The sequence below is a fragment of the Oncorhynchus kisutch genome, linkage group LG25 (assembly GCF_002021735.2).
Source record: "Oncorhynchus kisutch isolate 150728-3 linkage group LG25, Okis_V2, whole genome shotgun sequence".
NCBI classification, from domain to species: domain Eukaryota; kingdom Metazoa; phylum Chordata; class Actinopteri; order Salmoniformes; family Salmonidae; genus Oncorhynchus; species Oncorhynchus kisutch.
Window position 1 is genome coordinate 6555855 of NC_034198.2, and position 14593 is coordinate 6570447.

General features: G+C 40.9%; 1 protein-coding gene across 1 annotated transcript in view; it reads right to left on the bottom strand.

Moving 5' to 3' along the window:
- LOC109869955 (serine/threonine-protein kinase SBK1) overlaps positions 1 to 8705 on the bottom strand; it is a 51075-nt gene extending 42370 nt beyond the window's left edge. The window contains exon 1 of the mRNA XM_020460274.2: positions 7898 to 8705. Within this exon, the coding sequence (XP_020315863.1) occupies positions 7898 to 7935 (38 nt within the window). The 5' untranslated portion in view covers positions 7936 to 8705. The remainder of the gene's footprint in view (positions 1 to 7897) is intronic.
- Positions 8706 to 14593: the final 5888 nt, after the last annotated feature.

The following is a 14593-nucleotide window of genomic DNA, read 5'->3' on the forward strand; positions in this document are numbered from 1 at the left end:
TAATTAACTGAACTAAACTGTTGTTCTGATCTGTTCTTTCGAGGTTATCATGAAAAGTGACATCAGACGGTATCTTAATGCATGGAACTGAAGTGTGTGTACCTCAAAACCCCCTGTAACTGGCTGAAGAAGAGTGACAAAGGCATTGAATAAGGACCTTCTGAACCACTTCTACTGAGAGAAAGGAACCAAGCCAGAAATCCGTGTACAGTATCAGATCTAAGCTATCAACTGCTTTTCTTTCATGTTTCTCTCAGGAGCGTGAGAGTCATCCACGTGGAGTGAGCATGGAGAGAGATCCGTTCTAACCTTTTCTTATGTTGCTGGTATACTGGTTGATGAATGGACAAGACATAATGAGTGGTAAAGATGAGACATTGAAATTGGGACATTATCATGGGCCATCCACTTTGAACTGTAAAGCTATCTGAAGAAGAATGAAAAGGACGCCAGAAGAATCAGTGCCTGAGAGAGGGGGTTGGTCAAATGTGCCACTAAAATTGTTTTAGACTTCTGTGGTATCAGGTTGATTGTAGAGGTCTACACCATGTAAAATTATAGTAATTTAGATTAAGAATGCATTGAGATACTGATCTGTATTATATGATTGATTGATGATTTAAAAAGTTAACAGTAGAATTATGGGATAATTATACTGAATACTGAATGTCAATATGAATGTAAATTCTGCTAATATTGATATGTGTTCAATTGAGTTTTTTTACTTTGAGTGATAAGACCAATTTCAATCACTGAGGAATGTCATTCTAAATTTTGGTTGGATAAATAGTTGGGTTGTTAATTATGATTTGGATTATGAATGATTTCCCTGACCTATTCTCTATTCCTGACTACATCTCTGAGCATAAGGACTTAGAGGGATGACTGTCCTATATGTTGTGATGAGGCCTGTGTTTAGATACTGGTTCTCATGTAACTTAGGGAGCATTTCTATGTTATGTTATGTTTTTATTTTCCTCAAATGGATTATTCTGTGTTATTAAATATGTGCAAGTCAGTCTTGTAGAATAAAGGTTGTAAACTTAGTTTCAGAAGGGTGAAAGCTTACATATAAGCTAAGGTATTTGACATTGAAGGGATTGTATTTTTTATTTTATTTTAAATATTAAGTATGTAGTTATAGTTCTGATTCTCCAGAAGGGAAAATGTCCCTTGAGAGGGGAATGTTAGGGATGAATCAGAAATAGTTAGGTAACATTCATAAATAAGATGCTTTATTTACATAATAATGCTTAGGTGAGATATGTATGTTAGGATGTCTTCTTTTGGATAATACTGTTTGCAGTTATCCCTTCTATGCTAGGGCTTAGTCACTAGGGGCCCAGAGAGGGAAGAGGTCAGCCTTGTCGTCTTATGGGAATGTGTCTGTAACTATTACATGTCCCCTCTGAGGTTGCCCTTATCTTGATCTAGTATATGACCTTAGAGGTTCACTGTCTCGGTGAGCTTGTCCAGGAGGGGGTGTATTTGAGATGGGAATATCTAGAATTTACAATTTATATTTTCCATTGGATGAGGTAATGGTTTGGTACTATGTTGTACCAAGAGCGAGATAGGAACTTCGTTTAGGAGACTAAACTGAACAATGATTTATAGCTAATGCTATAAATATACTCCTCTTTCAAGTAAACGGTTATTTGTGTAATGATCCTAAGATCTGTTATTCGTCATGTGAGTTGAGATGGGTGTGCCTTGGCTATACATGATACTAAGAACTGTTTTGTAAGCACTCTCAAATAATTAATTTATAGACACTGAATTGATCTGAGAGTCAGAGGGCTATGGTGAAGCTCATATAATTAAATATGGACTTTATGATATACAGTGGGGCAAAAAAGTATTTAGCCAGCCACCAATTGTGCAAGTTCTCCCACTTAAAAAGATGAGAGAGGCCTGTAATTTTCATCATAGGTACACTTCAACTATGGCAGACAAAATGAGGGAAAAAAATCCAGAAAATCACATTGTAGGATTTTTAATGAATTTAATTGCAAATTATGGTGGAAAATAAGTATTTGGTCAATAACAAAAGTTTATCTCAATACTTTGTTATATACCCTTTGTTGGCAATGACAGAGGTCAAACGTTTTCTGTAAGTCTTCACAAGGTTTTCACACACTGTTGCTGGTATTTTGGCCCATTCCTCCATGCAGATCTCCTCTAGAGCAGTGATGTTTTGGGGCTGTTGCTGGACAACACGGACTTTCAACTCCCTCCAAAGATTTTCTATGGGGTTGAGATCTGGAGACTGGCTAGGCCACTCCAGGACCTTGAAATGCTTCTTACGAAGCCACTCCTTCGTTGCCCGGGCGTTGTGTTTGGGACCATTGTCATGCCGAAAGACCCAGCCACGTTTAATCTTCAATGCCCTTGCTGATGGAAGGAGGTTTTCACTCAAAATCTCACGATACATGGCCCCATTCATTCTTTCCTTTATCGGTCGTCCTGGTCCCTTTGCAGAAAAACAGCCCCAAAGCATGATGTTTCCACCCCCATGCTTCACAGTAGGTATGGCGTTCTTTGGATGCAACTCAGCATTCTTTGTCCTCCAAACACGATCAGGTGAGTTTTTACCAAAATTTAATTTTTGGTTTCATCTGACCATATGACATTCTCCCAAACTTCTTCTGGATCATCTAAATGCTCGATGAGGTGAGTTTTTACCAAAATATAATTTTTGGTTTCATCTGACCATATGACATTCTCCCAAACTTCTTCTGGATCATCCAAATGCTCGATGAGGTGAGTTTTTACCAAAATATAATTTTTGGTTTCATCTGACCATATGACATTCTCCCAAACTTCTTCTGGATCATCCAAATGCTCTCTAGCAAATTTCAGACGGGCCTGGACATGTACTGGCTTAAGCAGGGGGACACGTCTGGCACTGCAGGATTTGAGTCCCTGGCGGCGTAGTGTGTTACTGATGGTAGGCTTTGTTACTTTGGTCCCAGCTCTCTGCAGGTCATTCACTAGGTCCCCCCGTGTGGTTCTGGGATTTTTGCTCACCATTCTTGTGATCATTTTGACCCCACGGGGTGAGATCTTGCATGGAGCCCCAGATCGAGGGAGATTATCAGTGGTCTTGTATGTCTTCCATTTCCTAATAATTGCTCCCACAGTTGATTTCTTCAAACCAAGCTGCTTACCTATTGCAGATTCAGTCTTCCCAGCCTGGTGTAGGTCTACAATTTTGTTTCTGGTGTCCTTTGACAGCTCTTTGGTCTTAGCCATAGTGGAGTTTGGAGTGTGACTGTTTTGAGGTTGTGGACAGGTGTCTTTTATACTGATAACAAGTTCAAACAGGTGCCATTAATACAGGTAACGAGTGGAGGACAGAGGAGCCTCTTAAATAAGAAGTCTGTGAGAGCCAGAAATCTTGCTTGTTTGTAGGTGACCAAATACTTATTTTCCACCATAATTTGCAAATAAATTCATTAAAAATCCTACAATGTGATTTTCTCGATTTTTTTTTCCCCCCTCATTTTGTCTGTCATAGTTGAAGTGTACCTATGATGAAAATTACAGGCCTCTCTCATCTTTTTAAGTGGGAGAACTTGCACAATTGGTGGCTGACTAAATACTTTTTTGCCCCACTGAAACTCTGACTTGTGTGTGGTTTGCTCTCTCATGATTTGGTAATACAGAAAATTTCCATGACAGGAGTTGTAGCGATGAGACAAGATAGTAATTACTAACAATTGGATACCACGAAATTGGGGTAAAAAGGTGGTAAAATGTTTATTTTTTATTTATTTTTAATAAAAAACATTTAAAAAAAAATTCGCTGGAAAAGTGGTGTCGAGATTATGTATTCCCCCCGTTTGCTATGAAGCCCCTAAATAAGATCTGGTGCAACCAATGACCTTCCGAAGTCACATAATTAAAGTCCACCTGTGTGCAATCGGAGTGTCACATGATCTCAGTATATATACAAACACAATTGTTCTGAAAGGCCCCAGAGTCTGCAACACCACTAGGAGCTCTCCAAACAGGTCAGGGACAAAGTTGTGGAGAAGTACAGATCAGGGTTGGGCTATAAAAAAATATCCAAAACTTTGAACATCCCATGGAGCACCATTAAATCCATTATTAAAAAATGGAATATGGCACCTCAACAAACTTGCCAAGAGAGGGCCACCCACCAAAAGTCACGGACCAGGCAAGGAGGGCATTAATCAGAGAAGCCACAAAGAGAGCAAAGATAACCCTGAAGGAACTGCAAAGCTCCACAGTGGAGATTGGAGTATCTGTCCATAGGACCATTTTAAGCCGTACACTCCACAAAGCTTTGCTTTATGGAAGAGTGGCCAGAAAAAAGCCATTGCTTAAATAAAAAAATAAGCAAACACGTTTGGTGTTTTCCAAAAGGCATGTGGGAGACTCCCCAAACATATGGAAGAAGGTACTCTGGTCAGATGAGACAAAAATTTAGCTTTTTGGCCATCAAGGAAAATTCTATGTCTGGCACAAACCCAACACCTCTCATCACCCTGAGAACCCTATCCCTATGTGGGGATGTTTTTCATCAGCAAGGACTGGGAAACTGGTCAGAATTGAAAGAATGATGGATGGTGCTAAATACAGGGGAATTCTTGAGGGAAACCTGTTTCAGTCTTCCAGAGATTTGAGACTGGGACGGAGGTTCACCTTCCAGCAGGACAATGACCCTAACTGCTAAAGTGAAGTAACACTTCAGTGGCTTAAGGGGAAACACTTAAATGTATTGGAATGGGCGAGTCAAAGCCCAGACCTCAATAGAATTGAGAATCTGTGGTATGACTTAAAGATTGCTGTACACCAGGGGAACGCATCCAACTTGAAGGAGCTGGAGTAGTTTTGCCTTGAATGTGCCAAGATTATAGAGACATTACCCCAAGAGACTTACAACTGTAATTGCTGCAAGAGGTGGCTCTACAAAGTATTGATTTTGGGCGGGTGAATAGTTATGCACACTCAAATGTTCTGTTTTTTTTTTGTCTTATTTCTTGTTTGTTTCACAATCTGTGTTAATTCCAGGTTGTAAGGCAACAAAATAGGAAAAATACCAAGGGGGTGAATACTTTCGCAAGCCACTGTACATGTTGGTTAGATGAGAATTTGTAGAAGGCTTCTATCTACATTTTGGAACTTCAACAAATCAAGACTAGCCATAGGATATCAACAGTGGCTAAAGTTTGACTTTCAAATCTGTGTATTGGTGTGTGGCCAGCGACATTTATAAAAAGAGACCGTCCAAATGATCCGTTCCATTTCAGAAAGAAAATGATAGCTGCGTTCTAAGAGTCCTGTGACCCCCAGCGAGTATGACAAAATCAACAGTACAAAGCCAAAGATATTGATCTGTTTTAAGGAATTGCTCATGTCATTGTGACTATAAGCTTTCATACTAACATCAGCAATCTGAGGTAAAAAGGATGTGTAATTTCCTTCCCATTTCGATGTGGTCAAAATGTCAGCTTGTGTAATGTAGTATCACATACTGTCCACGTCATGTAAAGTAGCGTAATATACTGTACATTAATTAGATATTACAAAATAATTCAATATTTTAATTTAGGATGATAGTAAATAAAGCAAACTCGCATATTTTTATCATCAAATATTTCACAAGTTTAACCATTTAGAGATTCAAAAACATCCTCCTAAGCCCAATTTAACCAGGTGCTCTAGACTAGAGCATCCATAGGTCCTATGCAGCAGGCTGAACGTTTGACGTCCCTACCAACGAGAATGTAAAAAATATATAATTATAAATAAATCAAAATTTGAATTTAAAAAAAATCGCTCCATTCTCCCTCCAGGACAAGACTTTTGACAATAAACATGAACCTGCGTCCAAACCCACTAACCATTTACACAGGCATTCTTCGTATGATAATAAATAAAGCTGTTGATTCTTGGAATTGAGTATAGTGTATTTTAAGGTCATTGAAAAATCCTTGTTTGTCTGTTTTATTTGGTTTTCTCTCTCTCTCATTTTGTCTGATGATATTGCATAGATGTGCAGGTGTAGCTGATGTCCTTGACCATTGGTTTGGCTGTAACAATCCCTGTATGGCTGACCTTGGATGCAACCACACACCCGTCAGTCCAAATATGAACTTCGCATTTCCATATTTCAACATCATGTCATTTACAATATCAACATTTATGATCGCTATGTTTGATTTACAGTTACAAGGATGACATGCGTCATACCCTGGGTTGTCCTAAACAGAATGAGCCTATGTTTGTCATATTTTGAAGGAAATTTGCAGTCATGAGTCCATTCTATGTGCACCAAAGTTACAATATGTTTAGTTGAAGTGCCTTGTGAAAGCCTAACACTGTAAGATCATATTAGTGTATCTTAGCTAGTCTTGTTTACAAATGATGCCCACCTGACCCAGACTGAGATTTATAATGGACGTTTTTGGGGGATTGCCTAAACAACAACAGTAATTGTTTGATGGTGGGGATGCAGGGCTGTGTTCCAAACAGAAAACGATAAGTTTACCTGCTTCAGTTCCTCAATGGCAAAGCTAGGAGCTTAAAGAAAAGCACCTTTATAGTTGAAGGAGCTTTCCTTGAGTCATAAAAGTGCATTGAAATTATGAAGGAACTGTGCACAGTTTGGACAGATGTGTGTCCACTTGGAGACACCAGTTAGGCCTCTCACTCAAACCTTTGTAATATTTTTTTCTTATATACCTCAACATTTTCATGAATATTGTTATTATGTTACTGAATGTATCCGGAGTATTTTCAGATTCCATTATTGACAAATGTTGCAAAAAGTACAGTAAATCTAAAATGTACATAAAATTAACAGTTTTAATGTTTGAATTCAGTCTTCAGTCAGGAGAACTGTTGTCTCCTCACCTTTGGTCTGATAATTTCTCCATAATCTCCAAAGTGTTCTCTTTCAATTGCTACCATATTTATTCAGTTAGAAACATTTACATTTGGCCCTATCCGTATAGGCCAATTTCCACGTGTGTAAAGGTTTAAACAAAGTATGGTACACTGTTATTGCCATACAAGGTCAAGGCAAGGAAGTATTGTTTTGTCATCAAGCAATACAAGGTGAATTAAATTGTCCAACTCTTCGCTGTCATCATGTTTCATTTAGAGTGCATTACTCCCCAGAAGGCTTGGGGATTTTATAGTTTTTTTTTGTTCAATAGAGTCAGACACTCATTTAAATGCATTTCAGGGCATTACCAGTGAGATATTACCGCCACTGACCAGACTGTACACTCACTGTATGATGCCTCCTGAGTGCCAATTTCGTTAATCTGTTTGTGTATAATGGTACTGAATAGCAAATGCAGAGTGCTGCCCGGTAAAGGATATCCTGCCTGATTTAAAATGTACAGGCACTAGATGAATACATGTTGGGGGATGAAAAGGATGGTGGTGTTGTCGCAGTGAGTTTGGTTCAGAAGAGATCACTTTTACATTGACCTGACCTCATACCATTGCCCCTTAATAAAGCTATCATGAAGATGTCACCTTTTCCTCAAAGAAAACACATTGCATGGTGAATAGTTAAAGTACAGAGAAAATGTTCCTTAAATATATGGGAAATTGGCCTAATGACCCCAATCTGCTGAAATAATATTCCACAATCAAGTCCACTGGAAATCTTCAGACTACACCAAAAAATGATGCACTTTTTCAAAAAATATTAGGGATCTTTCTCTGTGATGCATATAGCTTAAAGCATCATCGGCCTACAAAAAACCCTATACTGACCAATAAATAACGGTTCATATTATTTAAATTGCCATTGCATCATATCTTACACGATGTATGGCTAGCCTATGTTAATCGGGTAACTTTCAAATGATCTGTGTGTGATAATCTGATCAGATGTTGAAACTAAACTCACCTGCTGGCGACCTGTCTCTCTCCTCCGTGGTCCTGCATTCGCGCGGTGCAAGGAGCACCTGCACTCTTCAATTGACCGGTTGATTCACTGGGGTCTGGTCGACGATATCTCCTGTTTTAGATCTATTCTGATTTAAATTAAATGAATCATATTTCAACATTAACGAATGAGTCAATAATATGACTGTTTATAATAAAAGCACAATTACGCTGTGTTATTTCATCTGAAAAAAAGTATAGCCTAGACTGTGAACTGAATTGCGGTCCGGGTTTGTGTCTCGTTTTCTCGTCTGTGTTGGTAATTCTCTGATTGGTTCCGTGCTTAAAGGCACTCTTCTGTTTTTGATTATTCGGTGCCACTGGAGAATTGGTAATGGATGGCAAGATGCTCCGTTCCTCTATGGAAAGCGCACACCGCTCAACCTGCAAGGCAACGGGAGGCGGGTGTGTGTGTCTTTCGCTTTTCTTGTGGTCTGCATGACCCAATTCAGCACCACATGAAATTCATTCATTTGCAGCATACTTTTCAACCTGCGTGGAAAATGACCCGACTCTCTATCTGCACCTATTCACTGTGTCTCAATTTCTCCTCGATGCGTCAGGCTGGTATTGTCTGTTACTCCAAGCAAGGGAATATGTGGTTCGTTTTTTACTATCCCTTTCACAACTGTTCACAATCTCAATCTCTCTGTGGCACTACCAGACAGCTCTTTCATTGTTCCCAAAGATGATATGTTCTATTTAGCCTACAAGATAGCCGAGGGACCGCTCTAACAATGGAAATACATGTCCTCAATTATTGAAGGCAGACGAGATCAGGTGGGACAATTCTAGCCAATGAGAGTGCAGATACACGTGTGAACAACAGGGACAACCAAGTAGTTTTTCTGAAAGTTGCCGGAATGCCACGTTCATCCACTTATACCATTACATTTGCAACAGTCTAAACATTATGAAATGCATATTCGATCAAATAAGCTTCACGTAATCCGACACGCTCTCATAGACGTCCAAACAAAAATGTCTTATCTCACGAGGACAGAATTGGGCGGAGTAAATCCTCTTGCTTTACCTCTTCCTCTTGTTCCCTCCCGTCTGGTCTCCATCTTCTGGCAGCAGCAGCGCTAACGTGCACTGGGTCCTAGCGCCTAGTTGTATATGAGTTTTACTTAATAGGAGCAGTCTACTACACCAATGACTGTTGCATAATTCAGAAGCTTATGCCCTCAATTACTTCTTCACAGTGACTTTGCCAAGTGTCCATATTAGGTAACATTTGGGGCATGACTTTCAAATAATTTGGCCTACTGGTTGGTGGTTCCATGTTTAACAACATTCAAAAGCATCCAATCATCTTTGTCAACCCAAATAGATTGGATTGGTGGAATGGGATTGGAATAACAGGGACAACCTTATCAACCTTAGAGCATAGTCCTCCACTAATCCTTTGAGAGCATCATCAGAAATCACTGAACAGAACGGTTGATGAGTAGAGTAGTTGAACTGTTGGGAACTCTTCATCGTACCCCTGGGAACTCTTCAACTCTCTCTCTCTTCATCATACCCCTGAACAGGCAGTTAACCCACTGTTCCTAGGCCATCATTGAAAATAAGAATGTGTTCTTAACTGCCTAGTTAAATAAAGGTAAAATAAAACAAATTATTTAAAAAAATCCCCCTCAGGCAGGGCACTTGTTCCACTCAAAACCCACTGCTCCAGAACTAAGACAGCCTAGGCCTACAGGGTGTCAAAAAATAAGATGTTTGCACACACAGAAGAGGAAAGAAAAAGGAGCATCAGTCTAGGTAACAACTATGACAGTGCAAAGAATATGACTTGCCTATATCTTGAAACAATATCAGTGCCATCAGGGTATTATATTATGTACTGAAAAGACAGTTAGTTGATATCATCGGTTAGATGTTGTCACCTTTTGAGAGGTTCAAGATTTCTCTCTGGGAATTGGGCAAGAAGCAATGAGGCTGAGAGTTTCCTCTGGGTTACCGTGGGAACCGGGTTGTCATAAACCATGTTGAAGGTCAAATACTGTGGGATGACAACAGGGAGCGGTGTGGGTCAAATAAGTTCATATGAGCTGTGAACAAATAGAGCAACAGCTCTCTCTCTCTCTCTCTCTCCAATGCCAAAGCAAGTGAACTAGATGATAAACGAAAGTGAAATAAACAATACAAATGTAGAGTAAACATTACACTCACAAAAGTTCCAAAAGAATAAAGACATTACAAATCCAAATAAACATGGGTTTTATTTACGATTTCTCTCTCTAGATAAGCTTTATTAACATGAATGACAAAGCCACTGTTGCTAAAGCGAAGTGAGATAATGACCATAACAGTAAAAAAAATAATTATGATAACAATAGTGATGGTGATTAGAGAAAGATTACAATATATGTCAATATTATAATCGTTTTTTATGTATAGAAATAAGATGAATAAACACAAATAGTAATATTAATGTGACAATCTAAAAAACATTTAGCTTTGTTAATTAAAAAAGAAAAATATACAGTAATTACAATAATAAGATATATACTGAGTATACCAAATATTAAAGGAAAAATACTCCCAAAACCATTGATTCCTTTAATTTATGGTGTTAAATAACGATAATATGTGAGAACAATATTTTTTGTTTCATTTTGGCATTATAAGGTTGGTAGCAACATGGGAAATTGCTGTGGAAATCTGTTGCAGCTCAAGTAGACTAAAAAATCAACAATGCAATGCTCTCTGTGGGGTGGCTTGTGTTAGAGTTCTGTAAATTCGAATCTGGTATCAGGATAAATATAACAATGAGTCACCGATTGTATACTATGTATTTTTTATTAGCTAAGTAATAAATGGCAAATGCAACTTTCGGATATACGGGCTCACTGTAATACCACGCAGGGCAGAACAGAGAACTTACAGGATGTACGTAAACAGTTGTTCTTATACTGTGATAGGCCAACAGACGGGTTGGAACAATGTCTATCACAGTAGAGGCTGAGCGTGGTTTAGACTTGCTCAGCCTATCGCAGGCGCGCAAGCGGGTCCCCGCCTCTTGCCGCTTCTTGGAGTCCTCCCTCCGTCGATGTATAGATTCCTACTGTTTTGGTATCACCCCCTAGTTATAACAGTTGCTCAGTTCCTGCTATTGTGTTGTTCAGTATTTTTCCATCTCAGTTAAACCTCGTGCTGACCACCCCTCCCTATACCTGATTAACCACAACTTTGTAAGATACACCATGTGCTCAATATTGTCACATACAAACACAAGGACAAAGCATCTGCTGGGCGGTTATCTACAGTTTTGCAACATGCAGGTCACACCATGTTACTCAGTTCATGCAACGACAGATATAGTTTTGAGGAGATGAGAAGCGTTGCCCATACTACGTCAATGAGCCACACGGTGCATTCTGAACATGGGAGTCTATTGTGCGCAAGCTCAAAAATCCCAATTTAGCTTGAATTTTGTCAACAAGAAGTACATTACAAATTGTTTTCAAGATGTGAGATCATTAACTTGCTATCTGTAATATAGTATAGCTTTGGAATTGTGACATTACGTACTTTTGACGAAAATAGGCAAGTTTGTCGACATATACTCTGACTTTGAGAAGGGATTGCGAGACGATTAGCTTAGCAACCGTGTGAAGCAGCATGACAACCTAAACACGATTGGTTGACAGTCTGCTGGGTGGGGTTACATACGTTCCTTCATTCCTTCATTAATTCTCTGGCAATGGCACCAAGCAATGCACCATGGACAAAAGAGGCAGACAAATAGGAAAAATGTGCTAGACCCTTCATTAAATGAAACATTTCTCGAGGTACGAATATCGCAAAAATATGATCTCTGGTCACCCAGTATTGAAATCTGACATGTATGAAAGATGTTATCGTAATCTAAAAGTCATATTCCTATTAACTTCCAGTGTAGTGAGAGTGACTTTATCACAGTTCTACGTCATACAGGCCGGATTTCTGAGTGCTTGATTGCTAATAGCTCAGATACATGTGAAACATGAAATGACCCAGGGAATCAATAGCACATCACTCAGAGATGCACAAAACAATACAACAATTCAAATGTGTCAACCATTCCTTTAAAAACACCTTCCTAATATTTGCCCTCAGAACAGCCTCAATTCGTTGGGGCATGTATTCTACAAGGTTTCAAAAGCATTCCATAGGGATGCTGGCCCATGTTGACTCCAATGCTTCCCACTGTTGTGTCAAGTAGACTGGATGTTCTTTGGGTGGTGGACCATTCTGGATACACATGGGAAACTATTGAGCATGAAAAACCCAACAGTGTTGCAGTTCTTAACAAAAACCTGTGCGCCTTGCATCTCCTACCATTCTACATCCAAAAGCACTTCAATCTTTTGTCTGTCCCATTCACCCACTGAATGGCATACATACACAATCCATGTTTCAAGGTTTAAATATCCTTCTTTAACCTGTCTCCTCCCCTTCATCAAAACTGATTGAAGTGGATTTAACAAGTGACATCGATAAGGGATCCATTCACCTGGTAGGTCTGTCATAGAAAGAACATTAATGTTTTGTATACTCAGTGTATTATTGGTACAAATCACATCAAATTTTAATGGTCATATACACATATGATGTTATTGCGGTTGTAGCGAAATACTTTTGTTCCTAGCTCCAACAGTTTGGTATTTCTTAATTGTATTTTAGTTTGTTTTATAAAACTTATTACCCCTTTTTCTCCCCAATTTCGTGATAAGCAATTGGTAGTTACAGTCTTGTCCCATCACTGCAACTCCTGTATGAACTCGGGAAAGGTGAAGGTCGAGAACGATGCGGCCTCCGAAACACGACCCTGCCAAGCAGCACTGCTTCTTGACACACTGCTCGCTTAACCCGGAAGCCAGCCGCTGTAACGGTTGTCGTAGGTGGAAGAAGGTGAAGAGGACCAAGGTGCAGTGTGGTATGTGTTCATGGTAGATTTAATAAAGAAACTGAACACTAGAACAAACAAAACAGTTTTGTCTGGTGCAGACACACAAAGACAGAAAACAGAGACATTAAAAAGGAACTAAGGTCAGGACGTGACAGTACCCCCCCCAAAGGTGCGGACGCCGGCCGCACAACCTAAATCCATAGGGGAGGGTCTGGGTGGGCATCAGTCCGCGATGGAGGCTCTGGCGCGGGACATGGACCCCACTCCACCTTAGTCTGGGCCCACTTCAGTGGCGCCTTTGGAGCGGCGACCCTCGCCGCCGACCCCGGACTGGGGACCCTTTCTGTGGGCCCCGAATATACGGGCGACTCTGGCAGCGCCGGAGTGAAGGGCGACTCTGGCAGCGCTGGAGTGAAGGGCGACTCTGGCAGCTCCTGACTGACGGGCGGCTCTGGAAGCGCTGGACAGGAGGGAGAATCTGGAAGCGCTGGACAGGAGGGAGACTCTGGAAACCCTGGACAGGTGGGAGCACCTGGAGGGAGGAGACTGAGAGACAGCCTGGTGCGTGGGGCTGCCACAGGAGGCCTGGTGCGTGGAGGAGGCACTGGATGGACCGGACCGTGGAGGCGCACTGGAGGTCTCGAGCACCGAGCCTGCACAATCTGTCCTGGATACAAAACTGTCTGGTGCAGACAAAGACAGAAAACAGAGACATTAAAAAGGAACTAAGGTCAGGATGTGACAGACGCACCAATGTGTCAGAGGAAACACAGTACAACTGGTGACCGTGTAAGCTTGCATGTGCCCAGCCTTGTCACAGTAGTCGCTAGAGCGCAATGGGACAAGGACATCCCGGCCGGCCAAATCCTCCCCTAACCCGGACAGCGCTGGGCCAATTGTGCTCCGCCTCATGGGTCCCCTGGTCGCGGCCAGCTGCGATGCAGTGCCTTAGACCCCTGTGCTACTCGGGAGGCCACCAGTGCAGTAGTGTCTAACAATTCACAACAATACACACAAATCTAAAGTAAAAGAATGGCGGAGTGGCATTGATTAAAATCCAGTAGAATAGAATATAGTATAACATATGAAATTAGTAAAGCGGTATGTAAACATTATTAAAGTGACTAGTGTTCCATTATTAAAGTGACCAGTGATTCCATGTCTATGTATATAGGGCAGCAGCCTCTAATGTGCAAGGTTGAGTAACCGGATGGTAGCCGGCTAGTGATGGCTATTTAACAGTCTGAGAGATAGAAGCTGTTTTTCAGTCTCTCGGTCCCAGCTTTGATGCACCTGTACTGACCTCGCCTTCTGGATGATAATGGGGTGAGCAGGCTTTGGCTCGGATGGTTGATGTCCTTGATGATCTTTTTGGCCTTTCTGTGACATCGGGTGCTGTAGGTATCCTGGAGGGCAGGAAGTGTGCCCCCGGTGATACATTGGGAAGACCGCAGCACCCTGAGAGCCCTGCGGTTGCGGGTGGTGCAGTTGCCATACCAGATGGTGATACATTCCAACAAGATGCTCTCAATTGTGCATCTGTAAAAGTTTGATGGTCTTAGGGGCGAAGCTGAATTTCCTCAGCCTCCCGAGGTTGAATAGGCACTGTAGCGCCGCCTTCACCATACTGTCTGTCTGGGTGGACCATTTCAGAATGTCAGTGATGTGTACGCAGAGCAACTTGAAGCTTTTCACCTTCTCCACTGCGGTCCCGTCTATGTGGATTGGTGCGTGCTCCCTCTGCTGTTTGGTGAAGTC